This window comes from Nannospalax galili, unplaced genomic scaffold (assembly GCF_000622305.1).
Source record: "Nannospalax galili isolate Female #2095 unplaced genomic scaffold, S.galili_v1.0 scaffold786, whole genome shotgun sequence".
Taxonomy (NCBI): Eukaryota; Metazoa; Chordata; class Mammalia; order Rodentia; family Spalacidae; genus Nannospalax; species Nannospalax galili.
This window is the reverse complement of record NW_008355774.1, coordinates 1,741,949-1,757,224: the sequence shown is the minus strand read 5'-3', so window position 1 is coordinate 1,757,224 and position 15,276 is coordinate 1,741,949. Positions and strand designations below refer to the sequence as shown.

At 43.2% G+C, this 15,276-nt stretch overlaps 1 protein-coding gene across 3 annotated transcripts in view; it reads left to right on the top strand.

Annotated features, from left to right (window-relative positions):
• Positions 1-218: 218 nt before the first annotated feature.
• Positions 219-15,276, top strand: part of Arih2 (ariadne RBR E3 ubiquitin protein ligase 2) — a 65,091-nt gene continuing 50,033 nt past the window's right edge. The window contains exons 1-3 of one of the 3 annotated variants that reach the window (XM_008853222.3): positions 247-390; positions 4,213-4,273; positions 7,633-7,983. In XM_008853222.3, the coding sequence (XP_008851444.1) occupies positions 7,729-7,983 (255 nt within the window). In that variant the 5' untranslated portion in view covers positions 247-390; positions 4,213-4,273; positions 7,633-7,728. Of the gene's footprint in view, positions 391-4,212; positions 4,274-7,632; positions 7,984-15,276 lie in introns of all 3 variants that reach the window. The other 2 variants (XM_017803208.2, XM_017803209.2) reach the window with 2 other exon arrangements.

Below are 15,276 nucleotides of genomic sequence, written 5' to 3'. Positions count from 1 at the left end.
AAGCAAAGACTGTATCAGAATATATATATCAAACAGGTTAATGCAGGAAAAGACTTCCAGATCGCTCCTTGAAAAACCTGACGCTCTGTAGCTTCTCCCTGCGGTCCGCACTGCCGCATGAGGATCGCAAGGAACCGAGTCCAAGAACTACACTTTTGCCAGAAACCTGTAAACTACTCCGGCGACCGCGGGCCGACCTCGACCGGAAGTGACGCAACCACGCCGAACACTTCCGGAACTGCGGGACTTCTCCGCGGGAGGAAGCAGCGCGGGCCTGACCGGCGTCTGCCCGCCGCTCCACCACCGCTACTGCCCCAGCCCGACTCCTCTGGCCCGGCCTGACCTGGTCTGGCCGGCCCGGGCTCTGCGGCCGTGGGGCCGCGGCTCCCGGTAAGTGCGCGGCGGAGTCAAGGCCTTGTTTACCCTGGCTGGTCAGTGTGGGGGTGCTCCGCGCGCGGCTCCCCAGCGCGGTCGGGGCTCCGCCTTCGCCGCCGCCTGCGAGGCCCCGGCGCCCCTCTTCCCCGCGTTACCCGCGAGTCGGGCTCCGAGCAGTCGGTGCCCGGCGTCTCGCGGGGGTTTCTCGTGTCGTCGCCTCAGCTCCCGGAGAGGTCAGAGGCCAGCGCCCCTGACCGGCCGGCACCGGTTGATTTGGGCCCTCCCCGCTGGTCGCTCCTGGAAAACGCGCCACTTCGGAAGCTCAGCGCTCAGTCGCGTTGGCGAGCCCTTGTTGCGCCCGCCCGCACTGTTTGTTAATGCCCGGCCTTTACTAGGTCCTGGTGCGTGGGTACCGCGGCCTCGCGGCTGTCCTGAAGACCGCGGCGGCTGCGAGGGACGTGCGGTCACGCCCGACGCCATTGGGCTAGCCTCTAGAGAGGCGGTAGTGCGCTCCTTCACCTCTGTTCTGATAGTTTCTCTGTCCCGGAGAACTTTGTGACACGATGAACGTGCTCTGTAACCTTCGCTGTTCAGTGGAAGGCACTAGGCAAACGTGGCCATTAAGTGCGTGTCTGTGGCTAGTGCGACCGAGATACTCCCATTTTACTTTTAAAAGTTAAATGACGTTTAAATGACTTCTGTGCAACTAGCGACTACGCACTGAATTGGGACAGATACAGTGAAGGGTTTTAAAACCTAAGTTGCTGGTTCCTTTTTTTCTGCCAAGTAATTTTCTTCGAAAATGTAGCTAATAAATGACCTTTGAGGGCCAGATATCATAACCAGAGTTGTTAGATTCACCAAATGTCTCTGTTTTTGCCAACTTTAAACTGAGGTTTTCCGTTTGGATCCTTCTGTATGTGATCGAGTCTCGGGAGGCAGCTCAGGATGGGTTGAACATGACTTTAGTTGCTGGGAAAAAAAATTTGTTATTCCATATCTGTATGGGATGTAGGCATATACAACTTTTTTTTCTTTTTCTTTTTTTTTTCTTTTCTTTTTTTTTTTTTTAAGACAGGGTCTCACTATACAGCCCTGACTTGGAACTCACAGAGATTCATCTGCCTCTGCCTGTCATATACTACTGCTGGATCAAAGGCATGTGCCACTACTTGTGGCCTAGATAACATGTTGAATTCAAAATATTGCCATAAGCTCTGTTACTAAGAAAACAACATATTGGCCCCCTGTGAGCAAAGTCAGCGCTCAAGTAATTTTTTAAAAAATTTTATTACTGCTATTTTTAATATTTTTATTTTATGTATATGCATGTATTGCATGCATGTAGGTAAGTGCACCTGTGTCAAGCAGTGCCCTCGGAGGTCAGAAGAGGCTGTAGGATCCCCTGGGACTGGAGTGATGGACAGTTGTTAGCTACCATGTGGGTGCTAGGATTCGAACCCGGGTCTTTTGCAAGATCAACTAGTGTTCTTAACCGCTGAACCATCTCTCCAGACCCCTTATTTATTATTTTTATGTGTATGAGTGTATTGCCTGCATGTATATGAGTGCACCCATGTTGTACAATGCCATGGAGGTCAGAAGAGGGCTTCTGATTCCCCTGGAACTGGAGTTAAGGACAGTTTATAGCTGCCATGTGGGTGCTGGGAATTGATCCCGGGTCCTCTGCAAGAGCAGTCAGTTCTCTTCACCACTGAGCCATCTCTCCAGCCCCAAGTTTTTGTTTTTTTGAGATGAGGTCTTGCTGTGTAGCCTAGGCTGGTCTCAACTTTTCCATCCTCCTGCCTAAGCTTCCCCAAACTGGGAATCCTGGCATATGCCATGAAGCCTACCAAGGCTGGCACTCCATCAAGAATGGCTTAACAGGTTGTAATGAGACTCATTCTCCCTCCCTCTAAAACTTTGAAAAGATTAAAAAAAATTAAGCTTTATTTAAATTTGGACTTAGAACACCAAGAAATATGAAATAGATATCCTTTTTATTTGAGGGAACCTGGATTCTCACCACCTGGAATATTTGGTTGGTGAAAAACCTGTGAGCGATCACCAGTTCCCCAGTTGAGACCCTCTTTACCCAGGTATGTCTGTCAAATCGACAACTAAAGCTATCCAGGACACTGGGGTTACAAATGGGTGCCATCTTGATGGGGTGTTGTTTTTTGGTTTTTTTTTTCCCCTTCTGTCTTTTTGAAGCAAGGTCTCCCTGTAGCCCCAGCTGTCCTGGAGCTCACTATGTAGACCAGGCTGGCCTTGAACTCACAGAGATCCGCCTGCCTCTGCCTCCCAAGTGCTGAGACTACAGGCGTACGCCACCACACCTGGCTCGTGATGGGTTTTATGTGGTGGTGGGATCTGAACCTAGGCTAGGCAAATATTCTAGCACATGAGCTATATCATACCCAACCCCTGTTTTTAAAAATCTGAAAGTTTGGCCGGTCATGGTGGCATACGCCTTTAATCCCAGCACTGGGGAGGCAGAGGCAGGCGGATCTCTGAGTTCAAGGCCAGCCTGGTCCACATAGTGAGTTCCAGGACAGCTGGGGCTACAGGGAGACCCTGTCTCAAAAAAGACTTAAAAAAAAAAAAAATCTGAAAGTTCAAATAAGTTACAAATTGTTTTACCAACCTCTATTTAACACTCAGTATTGAAATTACAGTAGAAGGCAATATGACTGGAATATGAAGAGGAATGTTAAGACTAAGGATGCCTTTAATACCAGTACTTGGGAGGCAGCAGCAGGTGGAACACTTGCTTTTAAGGCCAGCTTGGTTTACATAGCAAGTTCCAGGCCAGCCGGTTCTACTGGGAGACCCTGTCTCAAAAAGACCACACACACAAAGAGTCAGGAAGTCAACTTTCAGACTGGGTGGAGGGAATTGAGCATCCATTTTCACCTCTAGTTCCCCTGATAAAATTGTTAACTTTTTAATCTGAGTACTTTTTCCTAGGCCTTGTGATTCTTGCATTATAGTTATGCCATAAGGATTTTTGTTGAGATGAGACAGGGTCTCATGTAGCCCAGGCTGGCCTCTAACTTGTTATGTAGCCAAGAGTTACCTTTAACTACTGTCCTCTTGTTTCTATCATCCCAAGTGCTGGGGTTATAGGTGGACACCACTACTCCTCATTTCTGTAACACTGAGAATCAAACCCAAGGCTTCATATATGCTAGACCAGCATTCTACTAACTGAGGTACACACAGCCACTACATCTTTTGTTTAAAACCAAAAAAAAAAACCAAAAACAAACTTATTGCCTAATGTTGTGGTACATGACTTTAGTCCCAGTTCTTGGGAGGCAGAGGCAGGTGGATCTCTGTGAGTTTGAAGCCAACCTAGTCTAGTGAATTGCAAACTAGCCAGAGTTACATAGTTAAGGACTGGAGAGTTGGCTTAGTGGTTAAGAGTGTTTGCTGTTCTTTCAGAGCACCCAGGTTTGGTTTCCAGCACCCATGTAGTAGCTAATAGCCATCCATAACTCCAGTTCCAGGGGATCCAACACCCTCTTCTGGCTTCTGTGGGTGCTATACACATGTCATGTGCTTAACATACACACAGGCAAAACACTCATAAAAAGAATGTTTTTGTTTAAACATAATTGTTTTGCTGGGCATGGTGGTGTTCACCTTTAATCCCAGCACTTGGGAGGCAGAGGCCGGCTTCTGTGAGATCAAGGTTAGCCTGGTCTACATAGTGAATTTCAGGTTCCTGGGGCTTCAGGGAGACTATCTCAAAAATCTCAAAAAGGATTCCCCCCCACCCCCCCAAAAAAGAACAAACACAAAAAACGTAAATGTTGTCTCTTTTCCTTTTAGATGGAAATCATATGACAGACTTCTTGGGCAACATCTACTAGAAAGATCTTTGAAATTACAGGTGATATAAAAGTATTTATTGCATTGATTTGTGTGTGTGTGTGTGTGTGTGTGTGTGTGTGTGTGTGTAGAGGTCAGAGGACATCTTTGTGAAGTTGGTTCTTTTCTTCCACCATACAGGTCCAGGGGATCAAATTTGTGTTGTCAGGCTTGGTGGTAGGCACCTTTACTCATTGAGCCATCTCAAGGCCCAAGATTAATTTTTGCCCTAAAGATGTCAGATACCATAGTTAAGTTCAGTTCTACCATACTAAACCTGTTAAAAGTTAATTGCAGAGGAACTAGGCATGGTGTCACGCCTTGAATCCCAGCAGTGGGGAGGCAGAGACAGGTGGATCTCTGTGCATTCAAGGCCAACCTGAAATACATAGTGAGTTCTGGGCCATCCAGGGCTACATAATGACACACTGTCTCAAAAAAAAAAAGAAAAAGTTAATTGCAAGGGCTGGGGAGATGGCTTATTCAGCAAAGTGGTTGCCACAAAAGCTTGAGGAACTGAATTCTGATTTCCCAGAACCCACATAATAAGCTGGGTGTGGCAGTGTATACCTGTAACTCCAGTGTTACAGTGAAGGGGCAGAGACAGGAGGCTCCCTAGGGCTTGCTAGTCAGTTGGTAAGCTCCAGGTTCAGTGAGAAACCCTAACTGAAAAAACAAGATGGAGGACCAGCAAGATGGCTCAGCAGGTAAAGTTGCTTGCCACAGAGCCTACTGACTGACTTCAGTCACCAGGTTCAGCATGGTGGAAGGAGAGAGGCAAATCTCACAAGTTGTCCTTTTACCTCTGCACACCACACTCACTGTGGCGCAGGTATGTCCACACACATACACACCAACATATGTACACGCACACATGTACATACACACAATAAATAATAAATAAATAATAAATAAGTGAAATGTAATCGAAATTTTAAAAAATAAAACAAGATAGAGAATAATGGGGGAAGATACTGAACTTCTGACCTCCATGTACACATGCATTCACCACATGTACACACTCAAAAAGTTACAATGCTGGGGGGTGGATATAATCATATTTCATTGTATACATATATGAAATTTGCTGCCCAGTAATTTGATACTTTTGTTTTTTGAGATACATTCTTAAATGATGAGTATTTACAGTTATATACCAGCTTAGACTTGCTGGTGTTTTTTATTTTTGTTTTTGTTTTATTTTTTTTGGTCTTTTTGAGACAGGGTCTCCCTGTAGCCCCAGCTGTCCTGGAACTCACTATGTAGACCAGGCTGGCCTTGAACTCACAGAGATCCGCCTGCCTCTGCCTCCCAAGTGCTGGGACTAAAGGTGTGCGCCACCACACCCAGTCCTGTTTTTGTTTTTTGAGACAGGGTCTCCCTGCAGCCCCAGCTATCATAGAGATCTGCCTGCCTGTGCCTCCCAAGTGCTGGCATTAAAGGTGTGGGCCACCATGCCTGGCCTGATATTTTTATAACATAAAGAAGTGGTTCTGTAGTCCTGTAGACTAGTTAGTTACATGATCAGTATACTTTTATTTCCACATTCGTTCTTAATTTTGGGGAACTGGAGAGAGCTCAGCGGAGGACCTGGATTAGTACCCCAATGTGGCTAACAACAGCCCTTAACTCCAGTTCTGTGTCTAATGCCCTCTTGTGGCCTCTGCAGGCACTACACAACATGGGTGCACTTAATAGACATGTAGGCAAAACATCATGACTTATTTTTATTTTATGTGTATTAGTATATTGCCTGCATGTAGGTCGGTACATCAGTGTCGTGTAGTGCCCTCGGAGATCAGAAGAGAGCATCAGATCCCCTAGAACTGGAGTTACAGATGGTTGTTAGCCACCATGTGGATGCTGGTAACCAAACTCTGGTCTTCTATGAGAGCAACCAGTACATTTAACTGCTGAGCCATCTCTCCAGCCCCAAATAAATTGATCTTTTGTGTGTGTGTGTGTGTGTGTGTGTGTGTGTATATACACACTTTTTTTTTCCCCCATTTTCAGAGGCAGGGTTTTATTATAGATAGGGCGGCCTTGGAGTCATGATCCCCCTGCTTCACATTCCCAACTTCTGGGATTGCATGCACTTTCTACCATGCATGGCTTTAGCAGAACTCTTTAAATTGGGGAAATACTAACCTAGCAGATAAGAGAAGGATGTTGAAGAATTCTGTGACCTTTTTTTTTTCCCTAACTATGCACCTATCTTCTAGACATCTGAGAGAGATATTTGTGAAACAGTTTCTTTCCCTACTTGTCATAATGGGAATGAACTGTATCCTTAATGATGTATTTTCTTTGTCATCCCTGGGACTCAATTAGCAAAACTTTAAACTTTGTTAGCTAAACCTTTAGGGTTACCTTCCATTTGTATAGCCAACTGTGAAGATCCACTTTTCCCTGAAGGACTGTGGCAAGAAGGACAAGTCCATTGAAATTTGAATTCTTTTTTTTTAAATTAATCTTGCTGGGCTTGGTAGCGCACGCCTTTAATCCCAGCACTTGGGAGGCAGAGGCAGGCAGATCTTTGTGAGTTTGAGGACAGCCTAGTCTACATAGTGAGTTCCAGGACAGCTGGGGCTACAGGGAGACCCTGTCTCAAAAGACAAAAAATAAATAGATAAATTTAATCTTATGTGTGTGGGTATGTGCTTGTGCACTTGTGTGGAGGTCAGAGCACAACTAGGGAGTATTACTTTTCTCTTTCCATTGTCTTGGGCCTGGTATTAAACTCATACCATCAGGCTTGAAGAAAAATGCCCACCTGCTGAGCTATCTTGCCAGCCCTTGGAATTTGAGTCCTTGATTTAGGGAAGATGCCTTGCATTTTTGTGCCAAGTCCTTCCTGTGAATTTTCCATCATCAGCTTCTGTCTCTAAAGACATGAGTTCCCCTTTAATAAGCTACACTGGGGAGTTGATAGAAAGATGCACCATATGAGACCAAACTTGAAATAGGTCATATTGGGAACAGGGCCAGCGCTATGCCTCCTTGATGCTTAAATTATTTCTGTTATTATTTTTTTTTTAATTAAAAAAAATACTATTTTTATTTTGTGTGTATGAGTGTATTGCCTGTGTGTATGTGAGTGCACCTGTGTCATGCAGTGCCGTGGAGGTCAGAAGAGGGCTTTGGATTCCCTTGGAACTGGAGTTAAAGACGATTCGTAGCTACCATGTGGGTGTTGGGAGTCGAACCTGGGTCCTCTGCAAGAGCAGTCAGTGCTGAGCCATCTCTCCAGCCCCGCTGTTAAAATTTAAAAAATTTTATTTTATGTGTATGAGTGTATTGCCTGCATGTAAGTGCACCTGTGTCGTGCTGTTACAATTTCTTATAGGGGAAAGAGTAACACTTCTTTTTTTCCTCCCTTAGAAGACAAAAACACTAATGCATTTGAGAAAACGATAAAGTTGGGGGGAGGGGAAAAGGCATCTGCTTTCCTGACCTGCAACTTGGCTGGATGTTAAGATGTCTGTGGACATGAACAGCCAAGGGTCTGACAGCAATGAAGAGGACTATGACCCAAATTGTGAGGAAGAGGAAGAAGAGGAGGAAGAAGATCCTGGGGACATAGAGGACTACTATGCGGGAGTAGCCAGTGATGTGGAACAGCAGGGGGCTGATGCCTTTGATCCCGAAGAGTACCAGTTCACTTGTTTGACCTATAAGGAGTCTGAGGGTGCCCTCCATGAGCATATGACCAGCTTAGCCTCTGTCTTAAAGGTGAGTAATGTTGTCAGTTCCAAGTATAATCTCCCTGGTTAAACTTAAGGATAAACTGTTAAGTAGTGACTCTTCCATGTTGAATGAATGGTCTTATAGCTTGAAACCAACTTTTTTTTCCTCACATTTACATGTTTTTAAACATAAACATGTCTATGTAAGGTCCTCAGGATTCCCAAATTACTAAAAGACCAAAAAAAAAGAAAGAAAAGAAAAAAAAGAAATATCAGAATCAGAGTGCCCTGGTATGGTGGCACACGCCTTTAATCCCAGCACTCAGGAGGCAGGATGCAGAGGCAGATGGATCTGTGAGTTCAAGGCCAGCCTGATCTACATATGTATGAGTTCCAGGCCAGTTGGGGCTACAGGTAAACCCTGTCTCAAAAAGACCAAAAAAAAATCAGAAGTACATAAACAATTGCAAAATTTCACTTGTTTCAGGAAGTGAGTTTTCAATTTTTTTTTTTTTTTTTTTTTTTTTTTTTTTTTGTCTTTTTCTTTGAGAGAGGATCTCCCTGTAGCCCCAGCTGACCTGGAACTCACTATGTAAACCAGGCTGGCCTTGAACTTACTGAACTGCCTCTGCCTCCCAAGTGCTGGGATCAAAAGTTTGCACCACCACTCCCGGCTTATTTTTTCACTTTATGTATATGAAGATTTTGCCCACATGTATATAAGTGCATCACATGCATGTAGTGCCTGCAGAGACCAGAAGATGGCATTGGAGCCCCTTGAAACTGAAGTTCAGAGAGTTGTAAGTTGTCTTGTGGGTGCTGGGAATTGAACCTGGGTCCTCTGTAAGAGCAGCCAGTGCTCTTAATCACTGAGCCATCTCTCTAGTCTCCAAAAAGTGGGTTTTATGAATCTTTGTGAGATATAGATAAGATATGCATCTGAGTCACCATCTTCTGTACAGTTCTGGTAAGTGTCTTCAAAATACCACATTTCCACTGGTTTGCCCTGTGATCAGTGTCTTTGGCCTAATGAACTTACTGTTTTCGTATGGCGGTGGATGGCTAGTATCTAATGTTTAAAGAGAGTTTAAGCAATAACTTTAAGGAAAGATTGATTCTCAGAGCTTGGATTTCATTAATTTGAGGGGTATCAGTATAAAAATTTTAAAGAATGAATGTACTTGGTTATTCCAACAGAGATCTTATTTTCTTACCACTTAAATTAGCGTACTTTTGGAAGTCTTACATCTCAGGCCATTTATTGACTTTGAGATATATATAATATATATATAAATAAAATGGTTATTTGGACAGGCATTCCCCATAAGGTCAAAGGTGGGAGCATTTATCTTACTTTACCGTTTCACTGACTTTCCTTCATGAATTACAACATGGATTTTGCTGAATCAAAATGAAGGTCAGAAGGCTTCATGATGGCCTGAGCATTGTATTATTTGTCTGTAATCCCAGCATGGAGGGGTGGAAGTGGAAAGGCAGTTCAAGGCCTCAGCTACATAGTCAGTTCTAGGCCAACCTGGGCTACGTGAAACTCCATCTCAAAAAACTAATAACTACCCAATTAAATAGAAAACATGATTTTAGCCCAATAAATTTCCTTGTATTTAAATAGAAACACCAGTGTGTATCATGTATAATTTCATTAAAAGCTGCTTCACCTACAAGTTCAGGGATTTTTTTTTCCTATATGAGCAACCTCTTGGATTTATATATTTGGGTTTGTTAACACTTAGCTGGAAGCTATAAGCCAAAGTTGTGTGTCTGTGTGTGTGATTTTTTTTTTTTTTCTAATTTCTAGAAATAATTATCGTATGTCCTCTCTGGTGTGCAACAACAGCAGCAGCAGCAACAAAACCTAAAGAATAGAACAGAACTTATTTGGAATTTCTGTCCTATGGCTATAGAAAATCTGCTGGCACTTCTGTTTATGGAGGGCATTTCCCTGGTAGAAAGTAAACAACAAGGTCTCTTCTTTCTGTGTACACCTCTCCTTTCTGGTCAACTAGGGTTTTGTTTTGTTTTGTTTTGATTTTCTTTAGCCATACTGTCAGGTTATGCAAAATGTTGGTATTAAAAATTAGAAAAATTGTCACATCTGTGGATATGTATTGAGCAGTTTCATTTGACCAAGGTTGTTAGGATACTCCTATTTTATGCATAAGACTCTTGAGTTTTTCAAGCTCTCTGATCCAGCTTTTTGGTCCTACTTAAGACAGGTGAAGGACTCCTAACACCAATCCTTTCTTCCTTTTTAAAAAATTTTAAATATAAGCTGGGCGTGGTGGCGCACGCCTTTAGTCCCAGCGCTTGGGAGACAGAAGCAGGCCGATCTCTGTGAGTTCGAAGCCAGCCTGGTCTACATAGTGAGTTCCAGGCCAGCTGGGACTACAGGGAGACCCTGTCTCAAAAAGACAAAAAATAAAAATTTTTTTAAAATATATAAAACAGTCTCCTTATGAGACTGATATATGGTCAGCTCACTTTAAAAGCCTTCCCTTCACCTCTTTGTGCCCTCAGTTCTCCTTGAGGGGGTTAAGGAAAATGTTGAGTCAGGGTTGCATGTATCCCAGGCTGGCCTCAAACTCTGTATGTAGCTGAGGATGACCCTGAACTTCTGATCCTCCTGCCTCTACCTCCCAAGGGCTGGGATTGCAAACATGAACCACCATGCCTGATTTTGCTTTTGGTTTTTTATTTATTTATTTATTTATTTATTTATTTATTTATTTATTTATTTATTTATTTATTATCTTTTTTGTGCATGAGTGTTTTGTCTATTTTGAGACAGGGTCTCCCTGTAGCCCCAGCTGTCCTGGAACTCACTATGTAGACCAGATTGGCCTCAAACTCACAAAGATCCGCCTGCCTTTGCCTCCCAAGTGCTGGGATTAGAGTTGTGCGCCACCACGCCTGGCCTGTTTTTGGTTTTTTAAAAAATGTTTATTATTTTTATTTATGTGTATGAGTATATTGCCTGCATGTAGGTAAGTACACCTGTACACACAAATTTTGATTTTTCTCTTTCCCTACCTTTTACCAAGAAACATATTAGTGCTTGTTTTTTGTCTTTCTTTGAGACAGGGTCTCCCTGTAGCCCCAGCTGTCCTGGAACTCACTATGTAGGACCAGGCTGGCCTCGAACTCACAAAGATCCGCTTGCCTCTACCTCCCAAGTGCTGGGACTAAAGGCGTGCGCCACCACGCCCAGCTAACATTTGTTTTTTTACCTCAGGCACTTAGGCTTAGTCATACCTATGCTACTCTTGTTTCAAGTGATTCAAGGACTTGGCTGAGGGGCTGGAGAGATGGCTCAGTGGTTAAGAGTACTGGCTGCTCTTGCAGAGGACCCAGGTTCAATTCCTAACACCCACATGGTGGCTAACAATTGTCACAACATGGGTGCAGTTATATACATGGTGGCTAACAATTGTCACAACATGGGTTCACTTATATATATGCAAGCAGTACACTCATACACATTAAAACAACAAAAAAGAACTTGGCCACGGTTGGAAAGAGGTACCAGTTAATAATAAAGAAAAGGAAAATGGATGTGGTAGCATGTGCCTCTAATGCCAGTATTTGAAAAGTGGAGGTGGCTATATGATGAGTTCTAGGCCAACCTGCAACATAGGAGGCCTTGTCTTTAAAATAAGTAAAATTTAAAAAGTTAGAATAAGTCAGGTATGGTGGTGCATGCCTTTAATCCCAGCACTCCAGAGGCATCGGCAGAGGCAGGTGGATCTCTGTGAGTTCAAGGCCAGCCTGGTCTACATAGTGAATTTCAGGCCAGCTGGGGCTACAGGGAGACCCTGTCTCCAAAAAAAAAAAAAGTTAAAATAAATGGTTTCTGCAATAGTGTAGGGGGGCATATAGAAGAGGTGCCAGGTATAATGACCATATCACCATTGATGTCCCCATCAGTTGTTTGCACAATTCTGTGACATATTGCGACATTTAAGTCATTTCTTTGATTTAGGTGCTGCATGACTCATAGGAAGTCTTAGATGTGTAATTTAAAATTATAGCCAACAGGTATTTTTGGGTTTTGTTTTTAATTTTTTTAAATTTTATTTTATGTGTATGCATGTATTGCTTGCATGTAGGTAAGTTCACTCATGTTGTGCAATGCCCTAGGAGGTCAGAAGAGGTCGTCGGATCCCCTGGGTCTGGAGTTATGGACAGTTGTTAGCTGCCATGTGAGTGCTGGGATTCAAACCCAGTCTTCTGCAAGAACAACCAGTGTTCTTAACCTCTGAGCCATCTCTCCATACCCTAGCCAACAGTTTTTTATGAACAGACGCTGTCTTAAGTTTGAGGAGTTGTTTAAAATCATACTTATAACAAATAAATAAAATATTTTTAAAAAAATTGAACCAAAACTATTAAGTAAACCTAAAAAGTTTTCAAAATGAAAGTTTAATATGCAGGGGCTGGAGAGACAGCTCATTGGTTAAGAACACTGATTGTTCTTGCAGAAGACCCAGGTTCAAGTCCCAGCACCCACATGGTGGCTAACAACTGTCCATAACTCCAGTAGGGGATCTGACGGCCTCTTCTGTCCTCTGTGGGCATTGCACAACATGGGTGCCCTTACCTACACACAGGCAATACACGCATACACATAAAATAAAAATAATAAATAATAATAAAATATTCTTTTTTAAAAAAATATGATTTTCTCAGGGTTGGAGAGATGGCTCAGCAGTTAAGAGCACTGACTGCTCTTGCAGAAGACCTGGCTTCGATTCCCAGCATCCACATGGTGGCTACAAACCATCTTTAACTCCAGTTCCAGGGGAATCCGAAGCCCTCTTCTGACCTCCACAGCATTGCCCGACATGGGTGCACTCACATACATGCAGGCAGTACACTCGTACACATAGAATGGTAAATAAAAAATACTTTTTTAAAAAAACAGTATAATTTTCTCTATGTGTTTTCAGGCTGGTCCATTAGTAAGATTATGAAGAATGGAAGGCAAAGTCAGGTGTGTTGGCACAAATCTCTGATCCCAGCTTTTGGGAAGTGTAGGTAAGAGAATCAAAAGTTCAAGTGAGGCTGGGCATGGTGGCACATGCCTTCAATCCCAGGCGGAGGCAAGTGGATCTCTGAGTTCAAGGCCAGCTGGCGCTATAGGGAGACCCTGTCTCAAAAAGACCAAAAAAAAAAAGTTCAAGTAAGAAGCCGGGTATAGTTTATTCCCAGCATTCAGGAGGCAGAGGCAGGTGGATCTCTGTGAGTTCAAGGCCAGCCTGTTCTATGTAGTGAGTTCCAGACCAGCTGGGGCTACAGGGAGACCCTGTCTCAAAAAGACAAAAAACAAAACTATAAAGTTCAAGTAGACCCTGTAGCAAAAAACCAAGGGATGTAGAAGTAGTTCAGTATTAGAGCTCTTGCTTAGCATACCCAAGGTCCAAGGTTTTATCTCTACTATTACAAAAAAGAAAAGATGCTAGAAAATCCAATCAAGGACTCAGGATAGAGAACAAAGAAAATGCCTGTTAGTAAAGGAAAGCTGAAGGTATTCAAATAGTGACAATAAAGCTATCCTCTATACAAATAGTTGTGAGAAGAGAGGACTGCAAAGTTACCCTTTTTGTTATATAAATAGGGAGAAAAATTATATTTTTTTCAGTGATCATGTAACAGTCTTTTAAGGAAAAATTACTATCTTTTCTTGAGTATATGTTCATGTAGATGTGCCTGTGTGTGAGTACATGTGGAGGCTTGAGCACAGCTTTGGATATCATTCCTCAGGTGCTGTCTTCTCTTTTTTTTGAGACAGGCTTTCTAACTGACCTGGAACTTGCCAAGTAAGTTAGCCTAGCTGGCTGGGCAGTGAGCCCCGGGAGTCCCCCTCTCTCTTAATTCCCCAGGTGTGTACTACCACACCTGGCTTTTTTTATTTTTGTCTCGTGTGTGTGTGTGTGTGTGTGTATGTATGTGTATACATGCCTGTCATGGGTGGGTGGGTGGGTGTGTACATTGCACATGTATATGCCTGTGTATGGGGACTAGAGGTTGTTGTCAAGTGTCTTCCTCACTTACTTCTTTTACTTTTTGTGGGGGAGATGGCATTCCAGTGTGCATGCATGTGGACAAAGGGCAACTCTCTTTTCATTCATAGGTTCTGGGTATTCAACTGTGACTTGGTGGCAAGCACCTTTACCCACTGAAACCATCTTGCAGGTCCTCTACCTTATTATTTTTATTTTTAAAAATATTTTAGGGATGGGGGCTAGAGAGGTGGCTCCGCGGTTAGCACTGACTGCTCTTGCAGAGCACCCGGGTTCGATTCCCAGCACCTACATGATGACTACGAACCATCCTTCACTCCAGTTCCAGGGAAATCTGACACCTTCTGACCTCCACGGCATTGCACGACATGGGTGTACTCACGTACATGCAGGCAATACACTCGTACATGTAGAATGAAAATAAATAAAAATAATTTTAGTTTGGGGGCCTAGATAAAAGTCAAAATGGTAAAGTGATTTAGACATTATTGTATAGGAGCATATGTGAGGCATTTCACATCTTTCTAAAATCAGTTTATATATATATATATATACATATATATATATACATATATTTTTTTTTTAGGGGTATCTGTGAGTTCAAGGCCAGCCTGGTCTACGTAGTTTCATGTCAGCTGGGGCTACAGGGAGATCCTGTCTCAAAAAGACCAAAAAATATATTTTATGTGTATAAGTATATTGCCTGCATGTATGTAAGTGCACCTGTGTCATGCAATGCCCAAGGAAGTCAAAGGGGGTGTCAGATCCCCTGGAATTGGAGTTACTGGTGGTTATTAGCTGCTATGTGGGTGCTAGGATTCGAACCTGGGTCCTCTACAAGAGCAGTCAGTGCTCTTAACCACTGAGCCATCTCTCCCCTTTTAATTTTTTGTCTTACGTTTATTTGTGTGAGGTGGTGGTGGGTGCCGCAGTGCAGATATGGAAGTCAAAGGACAGCTTGGTAGAGTTGGTTCTTCTTTCATGTGGGTCCCTAGATCAAATTCAAGTCAACAGTCTTGGTGACAAGCACCCTTGCCTGCTGGGTCACCTCACATTCGTCCATCTTATTTTTGAGGCAGAGTTTCACTCAAACCTAGAGGTCAACAATACCTCTAAAACTGGCTGACCAGCAAGCCTTAGAAATCCTCTCGTATCTGCCTTCTCATTGGAAAGATTATAGGTATGTGCCTCTGTGCTCATCATTTACATAGTTCTAGGGATTAAACTCAGGTTCTCATGCTTGCAAGGCAAGCACCTTACTTACTGAACTATTTTCCCAGCCCCATTACTATATTTCCTCT